Raw genomic sequence first — 26,017 nt, forward strand, 5'->3', positions numbered from 1 at the left:
TGAATTTATTGTTAGCAAAAATAACCTCAACAATGGAAAATGTTGTGTTCATTTTCCATTCGTGATGATACTGAGGCCTTTGTTGTTCAATATTAAGTGTAAGTTGGACACTTTGAGGTATGAGGACCAGACCACTGCAGGAGCACATTTCACTAGCTTTGTTCAGTGTGCGTCCCCGTGGAGCTATAAAAGAAGATTCTCTTTTGCTCGATCAATAAATTCCTAACTCCAGTCGGATGAGGGAGCATTGTGGTTTTGTTTGGAGGAATGCAGCTTGTTTATTTTAGTGTGTAGGTGTAATACGCTTTCACTGTGTCAGTCTTATCTCAAAACTCCTGCAAAGTTGAAGATATTGAATAATTGAAGCTTGTCATCGTGATATACTATACTACATACTTTTCATATTTTAGGTTGCGCTTTCAGGGTGTTGCAGCTGATGTGGGTAGAATAGAGTAACCCAAGAAAAGTACACAAGTAACTAATTATTCAAGTAGGTGTACAAAGTATTTGGTAGAAATGCAAGCGAAGAATTGAACATTACACAGATTCTGATCATTCTTAAGAATAAACTGCACAATTTCTGAAAAAAAAAGTAATAATTTTGTCAACATTACTTAAACCTATGTCCCTTATATTGTTATTCACAGTTGGAAGGGATATTCAAAACTTAAAGTAAGATATGGTAACTGTAAATGTAGATATAAAACCATTGTGTCAAGTACAGCGTCTTGTAAAAGGTTACTGATCACTACAGACGTCTGCTTATCACTCACCTCTGTTTAATCGTTCTGTAAGTCCAGGGAGTGTACGCTGGCAGCTTAACAGGGACGTGAAGTATGACGTCCGTGCACATGCCTGCTCGGGTTTATGTGATTTACTCAGTGACTCAGAGGGAAAATGTCCTGAAAAGAGAAGAGGGGCTGGTCTGAGGCTAAACAGCTATATTTAACCAAAACAGAAAGGTTTCATTTAACTCTTGATATTGATTAGTGAGAGTGCCATTTCATTCAGTATTTATTTAAGATTATACATAGAGTTTGAAGTTGCATCTACTTGTCCACCTTAAAATAGGACGTCTTGTGTCAAATGGACTTTTATGAGCTTGTTGGTATAGTATAGTTTTCCCTCATCACAAGCTAACTTCAACATGTATTTAGATGTCCTGTTCTGTCCTGAACTTGCAGCTGGAGTGCTCTGCTTTGCTTTGTTCTTTATGTGATTATTCAGAAATATGGTGCATGTCATGTGGCCTTTTCGTAGTAATAAAATTAATGAAAATCCGCTGCTTGCTCCGGTGTATTTCACTTTCCTTTTATCCTTAGTCAGTAGATTGTGTCTCTAGTCGACTGATTATTTAATTAGGATTATAAGGATTTGTATGGAACACAGCAGAAAGGAGAAACATGTGTGAGTTTTGGAAGTGGACAGTATAATCTGCCTTTTCTCTGATTATTCTAATTAAGGCAAGGCATGTATTTGTAGAGCACAATTCATACACAAGGCAATTCAAAGTGCTTCACACAACAGGAGAAAAATGCATTAAAATCACAAACTACTACTACTACACAACTATTACCATAAAATATCTTTAGTCAACTACATCTCTACATCTCTATTTCACTGACATACTATCAACTACCAACATTTTAAACCATTTACATTACAAACGGGCAAATACAATGCAAATGACAATCTGAATACCACATCATTTGGTCAGAGGAACACAAATATTTGACATTGTAATACTATAAAATGTTTGAAATGCAGTGCTGGATAGAAGCTGAGTTAGTGATCAATTCCTTCTCTGCCCTGTTCACTTTGGGACGAGACACACGTGTTATGTTCTGCCTGAGTGTGTGATGTACCATGGAGGTGGGCGTGTACTCGGGAGTGTGAAATGAAAGGCTCCTCATGTAGATCTTTGAATCCGATAGCGGTACAACAGTGTGGATGGATGCAACTATGTTTTTTAATGAATATATCTCGTGTGCTTTTAAAGACCAGCGGGATGAAGCCAGAGGTTACACCACGGCTGACTACAAGGAACACGCATGCCCCCTCAGTTCCTCTTCTCATGTAATTCTATAGTTGTTTACTATAGATTATGAACTAAATGGATCTGAAACTCGATGTAAAAGCGCATTATGCTTTTCTGATACTCTCTTATCGAAACAGCTCTGGAGTTGTGTTTATTCTGATCCTTACTGCACTCAAATTTCATTCCCCAAAAAAATAAACGCACAGATTTTTTTGGCAGCTACTAATTTAGCCTAATTTCAACCACTTCTTTGTCAGATATCGGTTAACTTGTTGTCCGTAACCTACAAACACGTTCTAGGTCGACACACAGACCTGACCTGGTTTGAATTGTACTTGTGTGTGTTTTGAGAGGTGGCAGGAGGTCAGAGGTCAACCGTCCCCTCGTCATAATGGAGTCTATTAAAGTCCCTTGATATGGAGAGATCTGACATGTGTTTGATGGCTCTTTCTTTACACGTGAGAGTGTGAAGGGGAAGTGCAGAGCTGGTGAGAGGCGGAGCACTCCCCGCTTATTCCTTGTATTAATGAATCATACGGTTTTGATGAATGGATTTGATTTATTTTTGCAAAAGACTGAAATAGAGGTGTCTGAGGTGATTTAGGCTCAATTTATGAACATGTAAAACTATAGTCGAGCTTTTAGTTGGTGTAATCTTTAATTTGCTCAGGATTAAAACAAATAAATCCCGATGTTTTTTTTTCTATTAAATCTAGAGTCCATATTTTATACATTTACTTTACTGTTAAGTGAGACTTTAGGATGTCAAGATTATTCAGTTAAATGAAAGATTAGATTTCGATACACATTTTCTATTTTCTCTGTTTCCGCCCACTCCACACTTTCTTTTCTTTTTTTCTTTTTTTCTTTTTTTTCTCTTTTTTTTCTCTTTCTTTCTTTCTTTCTTTCTTTCTATTTATTTATTTTTTCTCTTCTTCTTTCTCTTTTTTTTCTCTTTTGACAATGTTACTGGACTGTATCTTTATTTACACACAAGTTTTGATTGGTCTGTGTTTATTTTTTCAATTTAAAAAAAACAAAAATAAAAAAACAAGAAAGATTAGATTTCATTGTAGTTTGGTTGTGGGATCTGTGAATTACTGCAAAAATCTTCCCATTGCACCGAACTTCTAGATCTTTAGAATTTGGCAGCAGGACCAAGTGTTACACCTGAAAAACCAGTTTGCGTGGGATTCTACTTTCTCATGAGCTCATGTGTTTTTCCAGTCGATGTCAGACTACAAGCACGCAAACAGGAAGTGTGTGACACAGATGCTGCGGCAGTGATTGACAGGTTAGGTGAACATGCATGAGTTATGTTCCCCCTGACATAGAGCTCACCTGACACGCTCACGATTAACTATATGAGGTCACCGTGTGGATTCACCGCATTAGACAAACCGCACTCATTTGTGTTTTCTCCCTCTCGCTGTTGTAGATGACGAGGAGGCGCTCAACTCCATCATGAAGGACCTGGCAGCACTGGGCCGCTGCTCCACGCAAAACAACAGCCACAAGCCCAAACCCAGGACTCTGCTGTACAAACAGGTATGGAGTCATCAGACGTGTTTTAACGACAGGAACAGAGTGAAAAGACAAGTATTGACTGTGCCTTATCAAAACTGTATGTGCTGCGGTTATGCTGACTGTTTCTCATCAGCAAAAGCAATTAAAGGTTAATTTAGCTACATTTTCTCATGATGAAGTGTCAGGTATTCCCCCGTTAAGAGTCATAGTTGCCTGGACAACCACATCCGCTAAAGAGTGGAAGTAAGTAAGCAGACTGGACGTATTCCTTAAAGAGTTTACAAAGTTTCAAGTCAATTTTAGATTTGAAAATGAGGTTATGGTCATTTATTTTCAAGTTTGGCTGCAACTGAAAGAGAATACAGACATTTTGAATATAATTTACACAGTCCTTTTTCATTTTCTCACTTGTGAGGATAAGTTATCATCAGATGAAACAACCTCCTGGCTAAAAGAAGGTTATTGCAGAATGATTAAAGGAGATGCAAGAATGATGCTATTACTTAGAAGTAGTGGAGTATCTTGATAACGATGTTCAGACAATATCATGTCAATCCAACAGAAATGGGTTCAAATATGCATTTAAACATATTAGTTCAAGTTTCATTATTAGATAAATGTAAAATGTCTGTCAAAGGAATCACAAAAGTGCAAAAAACATCACCTTTATTATAAGATTACAATGTTTTTTTCTTTTTCTTCTATTCAGCTCTTTTTGTGGCATGTTTCCTATAAACAATATACTCACTATTAACATTTTGCATACCTACAAAATTCATGATATGATCTAAGTTTCAATATATTGCAGTATTACATTTTTAAAACTTCAACGTTTACATTTAAAGACATGTTTTTATTTCTGTTGAATTAGTATAATACTGTTTGAATATTGTCATCGGAATATTAAAATCAGATGTATTGCCCACTCCTACTTTCTCTTGATGACCGACAGGCTAAACTGGCATATCTTTTCTGACACTTTTCTGTGGTAAACGTCCTCAGTCACCTTGTGCCACAAACCCAGCCGTATTTGTGTCTCTGCAGAATAGTAATTGGTAAATCCTCTTAAAGTGTTTATGACAGTATAAAACAGAGGAAGTGAGTTACCCAGTGTCCTCTGTGGGTGCAAAAGCGTGGCCTGATATGATGTCATCGCTTTCTCTGTTTCCCTGTGTGAAAGACGCACTGTAAAAACAGACTGATCAGATAATGCAGATTTAGTCACGTAGAAATACTTTCATAGTTTGAACATTGAGCCTTATATGCACGCTATTTGATTTTATTGCTTTAGATTATTTTCTATTTGGAGCAACTCACTCGTTAATCAGTCAAATGTGTCTAACGTGCAAAAAATCTGGCAAATCCTTATTTTTAACACTCATTTATGTTTTTTTAGGTATAGTTTTGCATGTGTATTTCACTTTGAATGGATCTACCACTGTTACCTTTACTAGACTGCACCTGTGCACTAAAAAATACAATCCACACACGAGCATGAATCATTTTCCTCCTCCATGAGTTCTCACTTTTGTTATTGTTCCTCTCAACAGGATCTCAGAGTCAAGCTGGAGCATGAGAGAGAGAAACGGTACGTTGGAAACCTCCGTATTATGTTTTCTGCCGGCCTGTTGTTTTTATGCGCTGCCTGGCCTTGTTCCTCCAACTCAGGACTGTTGGGAACATGGACAATGCTCTAAGCCGAAAAGAAAGGAAAGCAAACGTGTGCGCCAAGCAAGGTTCATTGTATTTGCCAGAAGTAATACCTTGATCTATTCAGGCCTCGTGCTCCTCACCATCTGCTCCTGTGACCTGATCATATTTACAGTTACAGTGACGGTGTGCAGACTCGGGGCCTGTTCGCTGCAGCGTTTATCAGCATCGCTCTATGGTCCAGACACACCTTATTTAGTCTTTAGATCCTTCCTTCTTCCTGTAAGCGTTTAGAGGTGGAATGCATCTAGATTTATGTACACAAATTGATTTATTGCAATCGAAATGTAGTTGTTGTATTTAGGTCATGATGTCAAGTTTTTGTGAGGAGAAACATTACTCTAACAATTATTCACAAATAAGGGATGTCACAAAATCAAATGTTAGCGTTGTAATTATTGTGAGTAGAAGCATCACGATATAACAATTATTCACATCATTTACACATAAAACAAAAGCGAAAACCTTTCATTCTGTCACATTACGGTTCCAAAAACATGTGACCAGCTTTATGAAATCAAACTTCCTGAATGCACAAGTAAAGTTATTATGATATAAACAGCTACATAAAAAGCACTATACATTGTAATTTAGCTTTCACTCTAATTAGTTTTTAGTTCTTATGATTATATTTGGACCTGAATAATCACGATTATCTATTAACTGAATAATCTTGAACACTGCACTATGACCAAACAGACATGTGACCAAATAAAATCACACTTTCTGAATGAACAAATAAAGTCCATGTTACATAAACATCTGATATTTTTACATTTAGATCAGTATAGACTGACTTTAAATGTCAGGAATATTGATTATATTGTAAGCTGAATAATCAAAACGATAGGTTAACCAAATATTCTTGTGACATGCCTTACTGTAGCAGCAGCAGAAGTAGAAAAAGATAAGTAACATTTTCTCAAGAGCAGTTTTATTTCACGGTCTAGAGAGTCCTCCATCCTCCTCTCTCAGCACCACATCCTGTTTGATCACTGAGGCAACCCTGGTCAGAGCCGAGGGATCTGACCACAAACCAGAGGAATCCCAGGAAAACAGAGCGGAGCTGACCAGAGCGTACAGGCTGGAACCATCCGATTCAGGACGCCGTGTGGAGCGGTGGAGCCGGCTCACAAAGGCGAGAGAAACATGATGTTCCCAGGCAGAACACGGACGCACACCGGGCCTCTTCTTCACAGCTCTAATTGGCTTCTGCACATGAACACGCCACACTTTCCTGTTCCTGTCTCGCCACATCTTTTCTGTGTCTCAGGCCTCTGCACCTTCTACTCCTTTGGTTTGGCAAGACGACTCGCAATGCACAGATTAGAACTGGGACGCAAAAGGGTCGTAAAAGACTCACTAAATAAATCAATACCCAGATACTTATCAATACTTAAACTATCAAAAGTAGATACTGATTTGAAGTAGGAATACAAATAAAAGAAGATGACAAAGTTAGACCTTTTCTGAATGGTCTGGGTCGATATCGGGATATTGCCTTGTACCTCACGATACCATACGTTTCCGAGAAGTACACAATGTTCTGCTGCTCTGATTACACAACTATTCTGTTATGAAGATAGAGCAGATTCAATTGTAAAGATTGTAAATTGTAATTGTAAAGTCTCCTTGGTGATATTTAAGTTAATGACTGTGGAACATTCCAGGCAAAAGAACAACCTCTTAAAGTTACATTTTGCACCTTTAAAAACCTCATTCATGATGTCTTCTAACTTAAAGCAAAAGATAATCAAAAGATATATTTTCATGGTTGGAAATCTCTTGTAGTGATAATCAAATGTAGACATGCATTAATCTTGCATTTGAACGTAACATACTCAAAAAAAAACAAACCACAAAAGAGTTACTACAACATTTTACTGGCCCATTGTCTCTCCCGCACAGCCAAGTCCCTGAGTCAGGAGAACAGTGGAATCTAATTGGCCGCGCTCTCTTTTGGTTGGCAAACGCTGAAGGTTGGGGCCAGGAAATCAGAGCTGTGTATCCCTCTTCCCCTCACTCAGCCTCAGGGGCCGCTGCCAAAGAGCAGAGCCGCACAGCCAGCCAACTTTTTCTCTTTTCCTCTGTAACATTGTGCGCAAGATGGGATGTGGAAGGATCGTATCTGCAGATCTATACTTTACATGCAGGAGAGGAAAGACTGCAGAAGAACTGACCATCTCCGCTATGCTATTGAGTGTATTCTAGGGTTATTATGCATCGAAACCTTTATTTACTTACAAATCAATTACTATGAATCTTAATTGTGTTAAATTACCGATGCAAACATGTGGAAGAGTATGTATTTTGGCCACTTGTTGTCTCAATTGATGTGATTAAACTAAAAATGAATTAGTAGTAAATAGTTCTAAAAGAGATCAGATCTACAGAGTTTCTCAATGTTTCTCAATTATTTTTGGATTTTTTTAAACAAGACAATGTTAAAAGAATCAGGCCTGATTCGTGAAAAACTGGTTAGCCGCAGGTTTCTGTTGCAATTCAGCAGTTCTGTGAGAAGTCGACAGGTGCAGCTGAAGTCTGAACGTCTTTTTGAAAGAATGTGCAGTGAAGTTGTCCTGAGTCTGGTGTAGAATTCATTCATGAAGTAAAACTAAAGCAATGTCCAAACATGTAAATTCATTTTCAAAAGGTTTGAAGAATGTAATTAATGTGACAAATCAATCTGTTGAACTATAATGCGTTATATTTTAAAGAATAAGACAAGATTGTGAATATCACTAGAATCATTATGAACATTTATAGTGGTAGGATCAAATATGTTTTACTTATTCAACTCCCTTTCAAACAGGTGTTGTTTATTGTGTACTTTGCTTATTTATACATTTTTATAACTGGATGTACAGTATGTCTTACTGTGCATCTGTCTACATAATAATACAAATATATAAATAAATAGATGCAGAAAAAAAGCGTTGTCCAAAAGCGTCCCTCAAGACAATTGCAGGTTCACGCTTTAAAACCCGATTAACATGCTCTTTATATAGTTCTCAGGTGTCAGTGCATTACATCTGGACATTGCAACCAATCAAGTTCTTATCAATAAGTTTAGTATTATTACAGGCAGTACGTGCATAATTCAAATTCTACTCAAATGCAAATCAAAATTACAAATGATTTCAAAACTATAGTCTATATGACGGTAACCTTTCTGCAGTGGGAGAAAATGCAGAATCCTTACTCTCCTTCCTCCTCTGCCCAGGCTCATTATCAACCACATCATCGGCGAGTCCAAACAGAATTTAAAGCATTGTGCTGCTTCCCTTTTCCTAGAATGCAATCTTCAAATGAGCGGACCCATTATTAAGATGACAAAGCTGATGAGGACATGGTGGCATTACAAATCCAAATACTATTCAAACGCATGTGGAGTACATGGTAGATGATAGAACTTTATTTTCTCAGCCTGTGCCTGGATATCTCTGTATCTGTCACTCTTTTGAACAAGGAGGGAAAGACACACATCCTGCTGCTTTTGCTGCCGCTCTGCATTTTTTTCCCCTTTTCCTCTCAGGAAGTTTCTCATCTGCCTTTGTGCCGGCGTTTGGCGAGTGGAGAGGCCCAGTGTGGTGTTGAAACAGTGGCCCGCGATTTGAAAAACTGATTGCGAAGCGAGCGCACTCGTGTACTTTTGAAAATATACACACGCAGCCCAAATGTGAAGTGACTGTACAGAGAGAAGAGCTGGTTGTACACATAAACACACAGCAGAGTTACACATCCACACTTCAGGCATCTCTTTCTCTTGCACCAATTCACGAGATTTCATTGAATGTTAAATGATGACCATACAGTGAGGCTGAGCTTGTGGTGGTATCAAATTATTCAAATATACTGGTATATATAGGCCTAATCATTTATCGTATGTGCCGTTATGTCTTTTTCCTGACTGAGATGGATAACAGCATATTCAGTCACTGGAGCCTCAGCTAGCTTCTTCCCTTGACCCGGCAGATAACCTGTCCCTTTTCAGTGCGTTGCCATAGAAACACTTTTGGAAAAATGGCCTTGAAAGCGATTTCTACTTGGTCATCTATGTAAAAACGGTGTAAAAGTGAATGCAGTGCATGTTGATGTCGAAGCATGAAGGTGAACCGCCTCTGACTCAACTGTGCATGTCTTTCTCGATAGAATCATCCCGTTTCAAAGGCCGCTGAAGATCAAGGAGCTGCAGCAGAAAGTGACTGAGGCCTTTGGACAGCAGATGGACATGTTCTTCATGGAGAAAGAGGTGTGAGAGGACACGATCTCAGCTAAAATTTCACCAAGACACATGAGCTGCTTCACTTTAAGACAAGATAAGAAAACTACAGGGGCTTTTTAGTGTCGCAACGCAAAGTATAAGAACAGCAGTAAAATAAAAGGTATTCAGAGTTCGGAGTAGTTAAAAAAGTGTTTTTCAAATGGTAACAAAGGCTATTACTGACCAAATACAGGCCTCTTCTAGCTTCAAGGTTCTGCCCACAACCACTGGCTCAAGGACACAAGAACATGTATGATTGTGACACTATTCAATACAGTCTTTTGGAATCACAGTCATGCACATGTGAACACAATGAGGGCTGAAAGATATCGTATTCTTTTCCTTTAGTTGCTGCCGCTGAAGACTCAAGAGGACCTGGACCAGGCCGTGTTGACTTTGGGGACCAATGGCCTGCTGCGAATACTCCTCAAGACCCCTAAGAACAACCATGTGAGCAGCTCTCAGCCTCATGCACCAGCTGTAGGCCTATCATGTGAATCTACAGCATTTTGAACTCGAACTAAAGCACGCACCAGTAAATCATGTTCATTTTCCAGACGAGTAACATTGCTGAACTTATTGCAAAACATTAGTAACCTATTGTTATCTACTCATTTTGTAAGAATTAACATAAAAAACTAAAGCTAAAAAAACACACATACTTTGTTGCATGATAAATATAAAGGGCAGCAACTGACCTCCACAGTAATATTGATATTTTTAGAAACAAAACAGTATCTCAGAAATGCACTCTGGAGCTGTGTCGATTCATTTCCGTGTGTGACATGATGTAAGGGGACAGTGATGTAATGCACTTCCTGCCCTTATCTTGTTCCTTAAATGGTCTGTTCTCACGTCTCTAACCCCCCCTCTTCTGTCCTATGCGCAGTATCTACAGGTGAACACCAGGGACAAACAGAGCGAGATGAGGTCATCGCGGTCACTGGGAGACCTCAAGGGCTCCATGCTCAAGGGCTCGGAGCGGGTGCGCAAACACTCCACAGGTGAGGGTCACAAAGTAAAACCAAATACACCAACACATGCACATTTTTCTTTTTTTTCTTGATCATCTAAATTGGTAACTAGGCCTTTAACGTGCTGTCTTAACTAAAATGTCTTATGTTAATATATAGAGTTGTGCGAAACAGCTTTTTCCTTATTAGGTCATCCTTACCCAAAGTGGGGGTCACGAGGCAGGAGTTGGGGTTGTTTTATAATTATGACACTGTTTTAATGTTTTTTTAATGTATAAGCCACTCAAATAAACCAAATTACACCTCATTTTAAATGTTTTTCCGCTTGAAATGATCACAGACGACAATTTAATTTAGTAATGTTGGTCCCGGATTGGTTGCACAGTTATTTTTGGGGCCTGAAAAGTTTGGGAAACCCTGATGAATTACACTAATTGACATTACATCCAAAAATTCTTGAATTATTTAACTGTATCTTACTATAGTTCGCAAATATTGTCGACTCCAGAATCTTATAAACTCAATGTACCATATTATAAGTTTGTCTGCTGATATACCGTCCACACAAAAGGGAAGATGTTGTTTCTGTCACCGAAGTTCTATCTTGTTATTCCGTTCCGATTTCAAGGTGGCTCGTCTCTGTCAGTTCATAAAGAAGAGTTGACTGTGTGGCAGCAGTGTTCATGGCAGGACGAGGAACATGCTTTGTCAGAGAATGGAATCACAGAGATGCTGTTAGGTGAAAGTGACGTGTCAGGTCAAAGCGAGGGCAAGCTGCGCTCCTCTTACCAAGCAGCTCCCAGCCTCACATGCATTACATAGCACAATCTGCACGGTTGTAAAGACATTTAAGATGATCATCCTACAGATTATTACTCAAAGTGGAGGGTACGCCGCCTGCTTGTCTCCACGGAGATGATATTGCTTTGCTTGGTTTTTTTTTATTTCCCGTTTACACAATCATAAGTGTTTCATTGTTCAAAAATCCCTTTGTAAACACGCATTCTTACAGCGGCTAAATCGCTCCACAGACCTGACCTGTAATGCGATCTGCTATCTCCATTGATACGTTTAATACCATTCAGTGGAACATTCCAGGCAAAGCAATAACAAAGAAGCAGGTGGCAGACCCAGAAAAGTCACAGATTATTATCAATACTCAATACATGTTAATTACCACTTCTTAATAGAGAAGCCTACGTCATGTTGGTGTTTTATAGTTGTTACTTTAGAGAGAAGTGGCACTATCCTCTGAAGGTGTAAAAAAAATAATATACAAACATCTCTATTTTGGAATTCTAGTGTAAATTTTTGCAAAGCTGAACCTCCCCGGGGTCCTTATCGCTTGTCAGGTAACGTAATAGTTTTCAAACACTTTTGCAAAATCCCCCCAAAAGGTCAATCTGTCGAGAACGCTTCAGCCCATAAACACAGAAGAGCGGGGGCTGCGTTTTAGGATTCTTGTCAGCGAAACCTCTCCCCCACAGAATCAGTGCTGTCACCAGCCCTGTATAAATTGTGTAGGATTACTCCGTCTCAAATTCCCTCACACAATGGACGGTTGAGTAACGCTCAGAGTACCTCCGTGACATGCGACCGCAGAGACTATAAATAAAGTCGCTAAGTCTTATAACACTTGGGTATTTTGAGCCTCGGGATGCTGCGTGCTCCTTGTCAGTTCAGTCACAGTTTGAGTCGCCTCTCTGTGTCAAGGACGATCGCCCCGTCTCGGCTGCAGCTTGGTTAGGGGAGCGTTTGTCACCATAATTGAGGGTAGAGGTGGCGTCAGCGTGGTTTTGTAAATCATTTCTCGCAGTCCTCGCACGCTTGAACTTATAACCACCAATAACACTGTTTCCCCCCCTCCCCTCTGCCCTTTTGCTTCTACCTCTTCATTTCTCCTCTATGTGTTACTTCCTCCGCCTTACATTTTCTATTCTGCTTCTATATTACTTTTCTGTTTCCTCGTGTGCTTGCTGGTGTCTGTGTCAGGCTCGCTGCACACGGGCAGGACGTCCCCTCCACCGGGCAGCGTCCCAGAGGAGCAGCAGCAGATCGCACGCCAGGGCAGTTACACCAGCATCCACAGCGAGGGAGAGTTCATCCCGGAGACACTGGACCCAAATGTAAGCAACCGAAGTCAGTCAGCACTATACAACAAGATATATGCCTCTTTTTTTTATCGTAATAGTTTCTTAGTAGTAAAGTCACATTGCTGCTGTCAATTATCGAAATAGGAGTTTATTATTGCTGTAATCAACAACATTTTGTCTGCAAAATTGTCTCTCAAGTCTCATAAAGTTTCTTGATAAAGTGTTCAAGTGTAAATTGTCCCTGTGATAGTCCTGATCCGTCTCTTGCTCTGTCAGATGCTGGATCCATTTGGAAGTGCAGACAACTCACTGTCGAGCAGCTGTCAATCAATAGACCAAGCACTGGACAGGTGGGTCACTCCAATCTTCTGTTATGGCCTTATATACTGACCTGACTGTCCTATATACTGCCATGAATATCCTTGCCTTTTTACGAGGCTGTACTAGTGTTTTTATGGCCAAATATTTTGTAACACTGTGGTCGTCCTTGGTTTAGAACTTCTGCAGCGCCTCAACAAAAGCAGCGAGGTGCATTCGTAAACAGTGCTAAAGGCCACTGCTCTGGTGTGACCCTGGAAATCTGGTCATGCTGCTGTTGCCATAGAGACTCATCAAGAGCCTGGATTCCTCAGTTATCACATTTTAGAGAGAAGTTGTAAAATAGCCTGATTCAAAGGTTATGGAAAATGTGTGGTGGTGGAGGAGAGCGCCAAGTGGAGAATGGAACAGAATGAATGAAAAGAGTAAGAAGAGTGAGGGAGAGTGAGCGGGGCGGAAACAGCTCTACCTGCACGAGGCTTATCGAGGCTCCAGGCGGCAGAACAATGGCAGGAAACCAGTGCATGGAACTTTTCCCTGCGAGCGGGCATTCATGCCCCTTTTCCAGGGTCTCGTGGCCCGATGCTGCCCCGCGGTCAGCAGAGACGTCATTCTCTGTCCACAGAACCGAGTGGGGATTAAGCTAATTACAAACTGAAACTTAAACGTAAACAAACTATGTCCAGTTAAATTATTTGAGGTGTAACAAGAGGTTTTCATTCCCGTTCTCGTTCTTCTTGCAAGACTTTTCTTTATATTGAGTCAACAGTGTGTATTGTCTTTTCTCATTCCAGCCCTCCATTCTCACAAAACAACCGTGACAATAATTACCTGAACCTCAATTACGAATACAAAGGTAAGGAATCATGCATAATGTGTGTATCACTGCTCCAGTGTGAAACAGCTTTTGACTGAGAAGCTCATTTTGGACCATACTTACGAGAAAAATAAGCATGAATAGCTTTCATTTCAATGACCTATAATCATTGAAAATAAAATAAAACATTGAATACTTCAATAGCCTACCACCATCACCACCTCCAAGTTCAAATTGAAACGAGCAGTTTATCTTCATACACATGGTATTGTGCACACTGAGCAATAGGTGTAATTGGTTTGTGTATGTCCTGTGTGTACGTGGGTGATGAAGGAGGTGATAAAGGAGGTGTGATAGCATCTTAATGTGTATCATACTGTTATGCCTCTGACGTGCTCGTTGTTGGTGCTTTCTCAGTCTTTAAGGATGTTTTCCTGTCTCTTCACAAGGACCTCCTTCTCTGTCCCCTCTCCGAGCCCCTCTGTCTGTCTGCTGTCTCCCTGGGGTGTCTGCCCCTTTTCCTTCAGAATACAGATCAAATGCAGCAGGACCACAGATAACGCCGCTCTAATCCCTGCAAACAGAGGCACAGTGGCAGTCCCTCCAATCTGCTCATTTTGGTCTCCAGCCCCATCCCTGTGCTGTAAATTAAAGAGAGACTCCAGCACACAGTGTACGGAACAGCCTTCCTATAGATCACTGCGATACTCGCTTGGACTCTTGCACATGCCTTCTCTGCTCTATGCTCTTTCCTTGCAGAGGACTTCACTGTTTGTTTACCTCTTCTCGATGAGCAGATTTTTCCTCTCTTGCTCCACAACCATACACAAAAAAATAACCTCTGTCTCCATGGGATACGGCTACAAAAACAACACAGGGGGAGGCAGTCGTCTGACAAAACAGCTGCTTTCAATTGCATGTGGCTCCACTGCTCCACATTGAGTGTGTGTGTGTCAATGCCCACATGCGTCAGCGCTCCTCTCCACCTGCTTTTAGTCACTGGTCCGCTGGGTTAAACTAGTACATGTGAGGTACTAAAAATATAATTAAATGATGCAGCTTAGTTGCGTTTTAGTATATTGAAGTATTTGTACAAATGCAATAGCCCATATACTAAACTCGAGGAGGGTTGTTACATGTTTGTCACAGTGAATCGATCAAAGTATCCTATAAAGTTTAAACTTATGATTACGTGGTCTTGAATCTGTTTCTCCAAACCTGGAGTTTGTAAAACGAAATCACCTATTTGATCACTTATCACTTAAGAAAATTAAGCCAATAGAATACATTTTAATGTGTAAAATGAGTGGTTGTTAATTGTGCTGTAACAAAACTATCCTCTTATTCAGGCCGGCATCGAAAAGGAGGCACTTTTCCACGACAGTTCCAGTTGCCTAATCCCAGCAAGGATTATGGAGATCGTAAGTAACCGACTCTTACTATAACACACTGGTAATAGAAGCATTTAGCAGTCAGAAACATGCAAATGTAAACACATATGTTATACTGAGTTTAAACTTTATATAGACTAGTTGAAGCTGCTTGCAATGGCTTATTTGGTCAACTTTGGCAGCAGTAATTTACTTTTCCCTGTGGTGATTTGTGATTGTATAAAAAACACTCCTGTACTTCCTGCCTGAGAGGAAGTTGAAGCTGGCTGGCCTATGGTTAGCCAAGAATGCCTTTTAAAATGACTAAAAAACAGTTGTATTAAAACAAAGATGCAGTGCTTCCCAGTAAACGTGTGTGTTCTTAGGTCGCCGGACACTTCCACGGAGCTTCATGCCTCAGGAGAACTTGTTCCAGCTGGTTCCCTCCAGTCGCTCTCGAAGCTACATCGGGGACAGCACACTCCAGTACACTGATTTACGCTCTCTGGGCCGTAGCACAGACAAAAGCTGTCAGAGAGGAACCAGCAAATGTGAGTCTGTGGAAAATGAAATATTACCCTGATTTAATAGTCATGCATTTAGTTTTTTAAATGTACTACAGTACGTAACAGATGTATAATAATAATGATAATAATAATAATGATAATGATGATAATGATAATAATGGAATAATGGGATGTCTAGAGAGAGCCTTCACTTATGTTTCCAAAGGCTGTGTCAGAGTAATTCCCATATCACATTTGTCTTTGTAAAGTCTGTCTCTTTGAGGCAACACAAACTTAGCACTCAGCACATTGTGGTGGAGATGCTTGTCTGGCCCCTCACCTCCTCCGCACAAACAAACTGTTAAACACAGCCTCTATGCAGCCCACTAGCTCTAACCCAAATCTCTGAGCCATGGTTGACTTTGCTGATTACTCTATTTTCTGTTGATGGAACAAAGTTTGACTCTGTTGTTTGGGGGTTTCCCGTGTCTGTATCGTTTGAGAAGGTCTGTGGTCAGAATAACTTAAAGACTCTGGGTCTTAACGTCTCGTCTTGCTTACTCCATATTTACAGTTGTTTTGTGGTCGATTCTGACGCATGGTTCAGAATTATTATTTGCTAAAATTAGAGGGGACTAAGGGGGCCCGATTCACTGTGAGGTGTTTTATCATCTCTCACAGCTCCTCGGGCACCAGTCAACTGGAGACAGGGGAAGCTCCTGGGACGTGGGGCCTTCGGGGAGGTCTATCTGTGCTACGACGCTGACACAGGCCGTGAGCTGGCAGCCAAGCAAGTGCCCTTTGACCCCGACTGTCAGGACACGAGCAAGGTAACAAGAAAAATCACATATTTTTAAAAGAAAACAAATCTTGTACTAAGTTCACATTAAATCAAAACAGAACCATGCACATTACTATATAAATCAATTTTGAAGCTAATTAAGACTAATGCAATTTAATTTAAACATTTTCAGTTGAGAATTGAGAATCATTGTTATGGCGATGTGCAACATACTGTATTGTGCCTATAATAAGCGCTGTTGCTCCTCTGTAGGAGGTGAACGCTCTGGAGTGTGAGATCCAGCTGCTGAAAAACCTGCACCATGATCGGATTGTTCAGTATTACGGCTGCCTGCGGGACCTGGAGCAGAGGAAACTCACCATTTTTGTGGAATACATGCCTGGGGTTAGTACTCTGCAAGCCAATTGCTCACCAAAGTTAAGCCTTTTAAAAGATCATTCTTTCTTCCATTTTGAGTATATAATTGTTGACAAATGTGACCAATTGTCAGCACAGGCGAACTTTGCTGTTTATGTCAGCAATCAGACTTTTTTATGGGAGTGTTTTCTCCTAAAATGGTCCACTTAATGAGCTGCTGTCGCCTACGCACACTTTGCCTGGAAGGTTCAACTGTTCATCTTAGATCTGTGTTGACGAGAAGAGAAAAAAACATTGATGACAAAGTCTGTGGCTGTCTGAAGCTTTGTGGTTAACCAATAAGAATAGAGCGGCTCCAGATCATTGTAATGCTATTGAAATATCTGATTTACTTTTAACATTGCTGAAGACAAAACATCACTTTCATATAACTTAATAAGATAATATAAAATGGCATGTAAACTAGATAGACAAACATCAATTTGAATGGATTGATTGACTTTGAACTGTTGTAGGTGCTTTCTTTTGATTCTTTCTTTTGTTGTAACTAGGGTTCTGTGAAGGACCAGCTTAAAGCCTATGGGGCTTTAACAGAGAAGGTAACAAGGAGATATGCCAGGCAGATCCTCCAAGGAGTCTCCTACCTGCACAGCAACATGATTGTACACCGAGACATCAAAGGTAATGGCATGAAAGAAAAGGTCAGGATTTTAATTGGATTTGGAACCAGCACCAGTCACAAGTTAAGCTGGAAAGGGAATTCAGTCGTTCATTTTTGTCAACAATTTTTCATTTAGTTATTCAGCTGGTGCTCAAGCTTGGAAAAATGTCCCATTTGAAACTCCCCCTGGAGCTATTTTTGGATCCTTGGTCAAATTGACTAGTCTAAAAATGTTCAACACTGGATGGAAAGACTTCAGTGTCACTGCTCACTGTCACTGCCTTATTCAACCACAGCCATGGGAATTGTACCATTTGGTGGGGGAAAAAAGATAGTATTGTTCACAAAAATCTGGGAGGAAAAGTGAGAGGGATTTTACACCTAGACACACTCCTGACACCATACAAGAGAGCCACTGTCTGCACTATAAGCAGCGTCAGCACACTGGTTCTGGGCAGCCTCGACAAAGACTGGTGTAAACCCAGGCAGTAAAATGCTGTTCAATTAGGAGGAATTTTATGTAAAAAAAAAATCTCATTGTGCCTATGGGTGTGGAGTGGCTGTGCACAGTCATTGATGTCATTACACTTCTGTGGACACTCAAACTGACCTAATGTCATCACGTGGACAATCTTAGTCCTCAGTAGACTCTTGCTCAGTTCAGTCTCCTTGTGCCAGGTGCCAACATCTTGGGGGACTCTTCAGGAAACGTAAAGCTGGGAGACTTCGGAGCCAGCAAAAGGATCCAGACCATCTGCATGTCTGGTACAGGAATCAAGTCTGTCACTGGCACCCCCTACTGGATGAGCCCAGAAGTCATTAATGGAGAGGGATATGGACGCAAAGCTGATGTTTGGTATGTCAGAAGCATCTTTAAATATAATACTATAATCTCCATGACCCTTAATCCGTATATTTATATATAATAATCATTCATTTCTGTTTTGTGGTTTTCTTCAGGAGTGTTGCCTGCACCGTTGTGGAAATGCTGACACAGAAACCTCCGTGGGCTGAGTACGAGGCCATGGCTGCCATTTTTAAAATAGCCACACAGCCGACGAAGCCTCTGCTTCCAGAGGGCGTGTCAGACTACTGCAGAGACTTCCTGCGGCAGGTCTTTGTGGAGGAAAAGTGGAGACCCACGGCAGAAGCTCTGCTCAGTCACCCATTCGTCCAGGGCAGTTTCTGAAGCTCCGTCTCTCCCTTCCCCTGCCTGTGAGGCCCCTATGGCCCCGGCACTCCCCTCCTCTGTGGCCCTCCCCGCACCTCAGGGCCTTCTGTCACCAGGCTCCAGGGTCCACTTCACCTCCACGCCCTGTCATCTATCACCAGTGTCTGCCTTGTCAGGACTGATGTCCCTGTACCATCACCACCTCCCTCAGTATGAGGGGTTTGCAGAAGGGCCAGGTCGACCACTGTCAGACCTCCTGAGAACTCCGCCACAGTGCGATCATTCCCTAAAGACGGGACTGACAAGAACGCAGCAGTCTGGCAAGCTCCAGACAGTTTTTATTCCACGACTAGGAAAGTGGATAGAGATGTGAAGCCTCAAACTGTGGAGGTCTCACTTATTGCACTCACCTTGTGCTAAGAATAGTCTCGCGAAGGCCAAGCCACGTGTAAGCGTGAGTGACAGGTGATCGTGCTAGTACTGTAAGTAACACACCCACAGGAGTTGGTAGTGAGTTGCACTGAGTATGAAATATTTTTATATTAAAGCCACATACAAAGTCATCCTCGCTGCTTCTCTGTTAAAACAAGTATTTTGTTAACGCCTTACAACTCTGTAAGTAAGAATTGTAGTACAGGGTCTTGTGGCCCTGAGGTTACACCGATCTGAACTCAACACTGCACTTTTGATTCCATGCATCTGAACACTCAAGCAAGATAATCAACAGAATATTTTTTTATATGTGGTTGTTTTTATATATTCTTATAATAAAGTTTTACTCAATGTCTAGAAATAAGAACCAAACTGACACATTGGTGTGCAATGTTTATCAAGCAATACCAACAATACTGTTGGACCTATCCTTTCCAGCTTCCCATGCAGTGAGCCTTGTGCCATTATAGACCTGTCCAAAGAGATGAAGAAGTCACAAAAGGGGATTTGCAGACAAGGTAACAGTATTACAGTAGTTCTGTTGGAGGTTTGTCACTTCACATATGCCTTGTTTATTATATGGCAGCTTTGTGCACTAATGCACGGACCAAATGCATCTTTACAATGTTAATTTCATGGTTTCATGTTGTTAATGTAATCACTCAAATGCCTTTTCACAAACTGCATGGACTTTGGTCACTTAATGGCCACTAAGAGCGATTTGAAGATTGGTGTGAGTCTAAAATGAAATGAAAATGCTGTATTGAAGATCAATCTTTATGTGAAGACTGGTGCTGTAGATGCAGTAATACAATGGCACTTGAAGGAAGGAATGATCAAATCTTTTTGTAACACTTGCCTGTGCCTTACCCAGAGATGGGGTAAACTTATGTTCACTGCCAAAGCACAAAGCGTCTCCAAGAGGTGAGCTGCTTTTCTGTTTTGAGCACAATCTGCTCAAGTTCTTTAAAGAATATACTGTAAATAATTGTCAGCACTTTTGTATGAAAATCATTGCATTATGGAAATGTATGTGATGGAACATAATAACAGGCTTAGATCAGAAACATGCTTTAGAGCTCTGTGGCAGCTTGGCAGAAAAAGCTGCCACTTATGACTGGGGGAATCTCTTTGACTTAAAGAGAAAGTCTGGAAAATGAAAAACATATTTTGTACATTTAACTTAATAAAGAAAAGTATACTCTGATCATGACTTTGTCTTGTTTTCTTGCAATGCATTTTGTTAACACATTCACAATTTAGTCGAATAAAATACATAAAATGCTAACATAATCACAAAATAGTAATGTATACACTAAAGCCATTATTGTCAGAAAGAAGGAAATACATTGACTCGCAGACATTTTATTTCGAAACGTTACCGGAAGTGTCACCTGGCTGATGTTAAATAACGTGGAGCCCGGGTTTGGTAACGCGACAGTTGTTTACTTAAGAGCAGCAGAAGTAAAGGAACTCCCTGCCTTGTCCACGTTGGATATACGACGTTTGAAAGATTACTTCGTCTTTAACCACAGAAGGTCATGTCTACCGCTCGTACTATAATATGTTTATTACGGAACGACTTACGCCTGCACGACAACGAGGTAAGAGAAACACTGGACAAATCAGGTATCTATAATTTAAGGTTAAGTTAGTAAGATAAGATAAGATAATCCTTTATCTTACTAACTTAACCTTAAATTATAGATACCTGATACATTCTCATTATGACTTTGCGAGGGAAAAATTAATTATGTTTTGTCAATAATCTCATTTCCGATGTTACCGTCTTCTAAAGCAGACTATTAAAGGTTGAATGTGCTGGTTGTTCAAGTGGTAAAGCAGAGAGCTAATGTTGTTCCACCACTTAACTTCCGGGTTCTGCTTTCAAAATAAGAGCAAAGTGTAAAATGTACCTAATAATAGTAATACAGTGTTATAATGGCTGGGTCTGCTATTGTAATTTAAAAAGTACATTATGGCTAAGTATAACTGTGATTTTTTCAGCTTTTCCATTGGGCCCAGAGACATGCAGAACACATCGTCCCCTTGTACTGCTTTGACCCCCGACATTATGAAGGAACTTACCACTACAACTTCCCAAAGACGGGGCCTTTCCGACTGCGATTTCTATTGGACAGTGTCAAAGACCTCAGAAACACATTAGTTAGCAAGGGCAGGTAAATTAATTACTTTTTATTGATTCCTTGTGCTGTTGTTGTTGTTGTTGTTGTTTTTTCATTATAATGCTACAAAAATAGCAAATTACAAATTTCCCTGGTCAAACTATTGAAAAAAGAAACCTGTATCCACAAGTAAATAACTATCAGTGATGATTTATTATTATTATTATTATTATTATTATTATTAATATTATTATTTCTCGCTTTCTCTCTCTCACTCTCTCTCTTTCTCTCACACATTCTCTCTCTCTCTCTCTCTCTCTCTTTCTCACACATTCTCGCTTTCTCTCTCTCACTCTCTCTCTTTCTCTCACATTCTCTCTCTCTCTCTTTCTCTCACACATTCTCTCTCTCTCACACATTCTCTCTCTCTTTCTCACACATTCTCTCTCTCTCTCTCACACATTCTCGCTTTCTCTCTCTCACTCTCTCTCTTTCTCTTCTCATTCTCTCTCTCTCTCTTTCTCTCACACATTCTCTCTCTCTCTCACATTCTCTCTCTCTCTCTCTCTCTCACACACACACATTCTCGCTTTCTCTCTCACTCTCTCTCTTTCTCTCACTCACTCTCTCTCTCTTTCTCTCACACATTCTCTCTCTTTCTCACACATTCTCTCTCTCTCTCTCACACATTCTCGCTTTCTCTCTCACTCTCTCTCTTTCTCTCACTCACTCTCTCTCTCTTTCTCTCACACATTCTCTCTCTCACTCTCTCTCTCACACACACACATTCTCGCTTTCTCTCTCACTCTCTCTCTTTCTCTCACTCACTCTCTCTCTCTTTCTCTCACACATTCTCTCTCTCACTCTCTCTCTCACACACACACATTCTCGCTTTCTCTCTCACTCTCTCTCTTTCTCTCACTCACTCTCTCTCTCTTTCTCTCACACATTCTCTCTCTCACTCTCTCACATTCTCTCACATTCTCTCTCTCTTTCTCACACATTCTCTCTCTCTCTCACACATTCTCGCTTTCTCTCTCTCACTCTCTCTCTTTCTCTCACATTCTCTCACTTTCTCTCTCTCTTTCTCTCACTCACTCTCTCTCTCTCTCTCTCTCCCTCACACATTCTCTCTCTCTTTCTCTCACACACTCTCTCTCTCTTTCTCTCACACATTCTCTCTCATTTTCTCTCTCACTCTCTCGCTTTCTCTCTCTTTCTCTTTCTCTCTCTCTCTCTTTTTTACGGTATAGCGTAAAACACATACTTTGAATACGTACAACTACAGTAGGTGGTGGTAAATGCACCTTTTCAGTCGGCTGCAAACGCCATTAAAAGTAACACAACAACATTATTACTATATTGATATATTATTCTTGCAGCAACCTCATAGTAAGACAAGGAAAACCAGAGGATGTAGTAGCAGACCTCATTAAGCAGCTGGGATCTGTCAGCACCGTGGCATTTCATGAAGAGGTAATTTAAATGTTTAATGCCCTTTTATATTGTCATATTTTCTATATTGACTTTTTGTTTGACCATCGGTGTGTTTCAGGTGACATCAGAAGAGCTAAATGTTGAGAAAAATGTCAAGTCGGTTTGTGCTCAGATGAAAGTCAAAGTTCAAAGCGTCTGGGGGTCCACTCTCTACCACCGAGACGATCTACCGTTTAATCACATTTCCAGGTGTCCAAACATTATATTCTTGGGGGGGAAATGTCTGAAAAGCTTCGAACTTGAGCTAATTCTGTGCTCTTTTAGGCTGCCGGATGTTTACACTCAGTTTAGGAAAGTAGTAGAGGGACAAAGTAGTGTGCGACCTGTCTTTCCAACGCCCAACAAACTTCAACCGGTTCCTCCAGGGCTCGAAGAAGGAGCGATCCCCACTGCAGAAGACCTCAAACTGACTGGTGAGGAGATTTTTTGTGTTTTGTTTTTTTAATATATAGACAACATTTATTTTATGTCCTCATTAAATCTATAATCATGTAGAAATTGTTCTGGAGATTGCTGTGGGCACACGGGAAATGCATCTAATACACTTATCGCCGCTGTGGGCATTTTATACTCCAATAAGCCAACCGCTGTGCATATATCTTTCTTATTAGGTGTCGGGCAATATATGTTAAGTGTTTTTTTGTGTTTTATGTGCAATTTATTTTATTGTAGATCCAATTGATGATCCTCGCTCAGCCTTTCCCTGTCGTGGTGGAGAAAATGAAGCGTTGGCCAGAATTAAACACTATTTTTGGGACACGGTGAGTTGGATGAGCCTAACAAAACCGTACAATGATTATATTAACGATGGGTTATATTGTTGATTTTTTTTTTAATAGAATGCTGTTGCAACGTACAAAGAAACCCGTAATGGTCTGATTGGTGTGGATTATTCTACCAAATTATCCCCATGGTAAGCATAATATGATAAAACAACATTGTGTGATTTAATATCGCATAATTCTTTATTCCTTCTGACATTTTCTAGGTTAGCATTAGGTTGCATTTCCCCTCGATACATTTATGATCAGATCAAGACGTATGAAGCACAAAGGACAGCCAATCACAGCACATACTGGTGAGTCTCTCTGCATGAATTGTACAAATATTATACACATCACTCCCGTTCTCCGCTCTCTCCACTGGCTCCCCATCAAGCAGCGCATCAACTTCAAAATACTCCTCCTCCTCACCTTCCTGTCTGTCTGACCTACCTGTCTGACCTCCTCATCCCCCACCGCCCCTCCCGAGCTCTCCAATCTTCCTCCTCTCTCACCCTGACTGCACCAACATCCCGACTAAAAACTTTTGGTGACAGAGCATTCTCCCGAACAGCACCCCGACTCTGGAACTCCCTCCCCCAACCTGTCCGCCACTCTCCCTCACTCACAACATTTAAATCCCGCCTAAAAACATACCTCTTCACCCAAGCCTATGACCTCCCCTACCCCTAGCCTCCTCTACCCCATTGCCTACTCTTCTACCCCCCGTTACATCCCCATCTTTTTCTCTCTACTTCTTCTGTCTTGTTCATTTTATCTGTATATTATTGTGTATTGTACGTGCTGTCCCCCCCGTCTGTAAATATCCCCCCTTTTTTGTATATGTTAAGCGTCTTTGGGTCACTGAAAAGCGCTATAAAAATAAAAGTTATTATTATTATTATAGTGTAACGTGTGTATGAAACGTCTAATATCTGTTGCAGGGTTATATTTGAACTTCTGTGGAGAGACTACTTTAAGTTTGTGGCTCTCAAGTATGGGAATCGAATGTTCCAGATCAACGGTATAATGCCCTATTGTTTATGTACTTTAATATTGAAAGCAAAAAATGAACTAGTATTTATTTCCAGGACTTCAAAACAAATCTGTCCCATGGAAAAGAGACATGAAGCTGCTTAATGCATGGAAAGGTTTGTTACATGAAACATTATATTCAAAGAGTGTAATGAAAACTACGACATGTGCAAATACTCTTTTTAAATACTTTTTGCCAGAGGGGCGCACAGGGGTGCCTTTTGTAGACGCAAACATGAGAGAACTGGCCCTGACCGGCTTCATGTCCAACAGAGGGCGGCAGAATGTGGCAAGTTTCCTCACCAAAGACCTGGGCCTGGACTGGAGGATGGGCGCGGAGTGGTTTGAGTATTTGCTGGTACAGAACTCTACATTTTTATGAGTTACACATGGCCTTTACAGTGATTGAGACGCTTTTATATTGTTCCAAAGATTGACCATGACGTCTGCAGCAATTACGGCAATTGGTTGTACAGCGCGGGACTAGGAAATGACCCCAGGGAAAACAGGAAGTTCAACATGATCAAGCAGGGCCTGGACTATGACAATAATGTAAGGTTATATATGTAATTAAGTTTGTCACGGCTCACATAGATCACCATTATGTCCATCTTTGAGGCTCTAATGCTCTGGACATGCTCCGTCAGGGTGATTTTGTCCGTCAGTGGGTCCCAGAGCTGCAGGCGGTGCGGGGGCCGGATGTTCACACGCCGTGGGCCCTCAGCGCGGCGGCCCTGTCACACGCTCGACTGTCCCTCGGCGACACGTACCCCGCGCCCATTGTCGTCGCGCCTGAATGGAGCAGACACGTCAACAAAAAACAGGTAGAAGAATCTCTCACGACTTCATAGCATCTCCGTTGTCAAGGGAAGTGTGTTTAATATGATGTCATGACGTGTCCCTTTGCAGCCTGGGGGGGCTTCAGGGTCTTCACATCGAGGAAAGAAGGGCCCATCGCATACTCCCAAACAACACCGGGACAGAGGCATCGATTTTTACTTCTCCAAAGGCAAAGGGTTTCCATAGGCCGAATGACATGTCTGAACTGTAACTTTATACTCAAACCACACGTGAATGAAACAGGATGTGAGATTTGGTGAAGCGTTTTTTCCTCATAAGCAAATGAAGCTTATCTTAGTTCTTCATTGTAACGGAACAGGAACTTCTGTACAGTTTGGTTTTATGTTGTCTTTTTATTTACTTTTTTATGCTCATGGATCATTTGTTACAAAATAAGAGTCTTAATGAATAATAAAAATGAGCATGAGTCTTTCTTGCAAACACGTTTATCATATTTAGACTTATTTTGAGCCATCTAAGCAACACATGGCTGTTCTTGCAACTGTTTTGGATAAACGTGACAGATCTTAAGCGTAATAAGAGTTAATAAAACGGCTTGATCGGTGTGTGCAGTTGATATTATAAAGGTAAAACAACCAAAACTTTACTATTGCTCAATCAAGAACGTCTCCTCCTCCTGACGCAGAGACTGAACCACCGCGCGTCACTTCCCATTTCACTCACAGTTCGTGGTGCGCCTTTCGTTTTCTAGAACAAC

At 40.7% G+C, this 26,017-nt stretch overlaps 2 protein-coding genes across 2 annotated transcripts in view; both read left to right on the forward strand.

Moving 5' to 3' along the window:
• The window catches only part of map3k22 (mitogen-activated protein kinase kinase kinase 22), a 36,472-nt gene extending 16,949 nt beyond the window's left edge, over window positions 1-19,523 (forward strand). Inside the window, exons 4-18 of the mRNA XM_072450889.1 lie at window positions 3,477-3,586; window positions 5,116-5,153; window positions 9,428-9,527; window positions 9,888-9,989; window positions 10,429-10,543; window positions 12,506-12,639; window positions 12,883-12,956; window positions 13,719-13,780; window positions 15,091-15,162; window positions 15,498-15,662; window positions 16,299-16,447; window positions 16,672-16,803; window positions 17,328-17,457; window positions 18,116-18,293; window positions 18,398-19,523. Coding sequence (XP_072306990.1) covers window positions 3,477-3,586; window positions 5,116-5,153; window positions 9,428-9,527; window positions 9,888-9,989; window positions 10,429-10,543; window positions 12,506-12,639; window positions 12,883-12,956; window positions 13,719-13,780; window positions 15,091-15,162; window positions 15,498-15,662; window positions 16,299-16,447; window positions 16,672-16,803; window positions 17,328-17,457; window positions 18,116-18,293; window positions 18,398-18,626 — 1,790 coding nt within the window. The 3' untranslated portion in view covers window positions 18,627-19,523. The remainder of the gene's footprint in view (window positions 1-3,476; window positions 3,587-5,115; window positions 5,154-9,427; window positions 9,528-9,887; window positions 9,990-10,428; window positions 10,544-12,505; window positions 12,640-12,882; window positions 12,957-13,718; window positions 13,781-15,090; window positions 15,163-15,497; window positions 15,663-16,298; window positions 16,448-16,671; window positions 16,804-17,327; window positions 17,458-18,115; window positions 18,294-18,397) is intronic.
• Window positions 19,524-20,445: 922 nt separating this feature from the next.
• On the forward strand, window positions 20,446-25,864 carry cry-dash (cryptochrome DASH). Its single transcript, XM_072450890.1, has 14 exons — window positions 20,446-20,644; window positions 21,048-21,220; window positions 22,549-22,642; window positions 22,722-22,852; window positions 22,928-23,076; window positions 23,336-23,424; window positions 23,503-23,576; window positions 23,652-23,741; window positions 24,369-24,448; window positions 24,516-24,575; window positions 24,660-24,817; window positions 24,892-25,011; window positions 25,107-25,283; window positions 25,369-25,864. Exons 1-14 carry the CDS (start codon window positions 20,582-20,584, stop codon window positions 25,483-25,485), a joined length of 1,575 nt encoding a protein of 524 aa, XP_072306991.1. The 5' UTR covers window positions 20,446-20,581; the 3' UTR covers window positions 25,486-25,864.
• The last annotated feature ends 153 nt before the right edge of the window (window positions 25,865-26,017 follow it).

Source organism: Eucyclogobius newberryi, unplaced genomic scaffold (genome assembly GCF_026437365.1).
Source record: "Eucyclogobius newberryi isolate DKJ021-1_F unplaced genomic scaffold, fEucNew1.0.hap1 SCAF_18, whole genome shotgun sequence".
NCBI classification, from domain to species: Eukaryota; Metazoa; Chordata; class Actinopteri; order Gobiiformes; family Gobiidae; genus Eucyclogobius; species Eucyclogobius newberryi.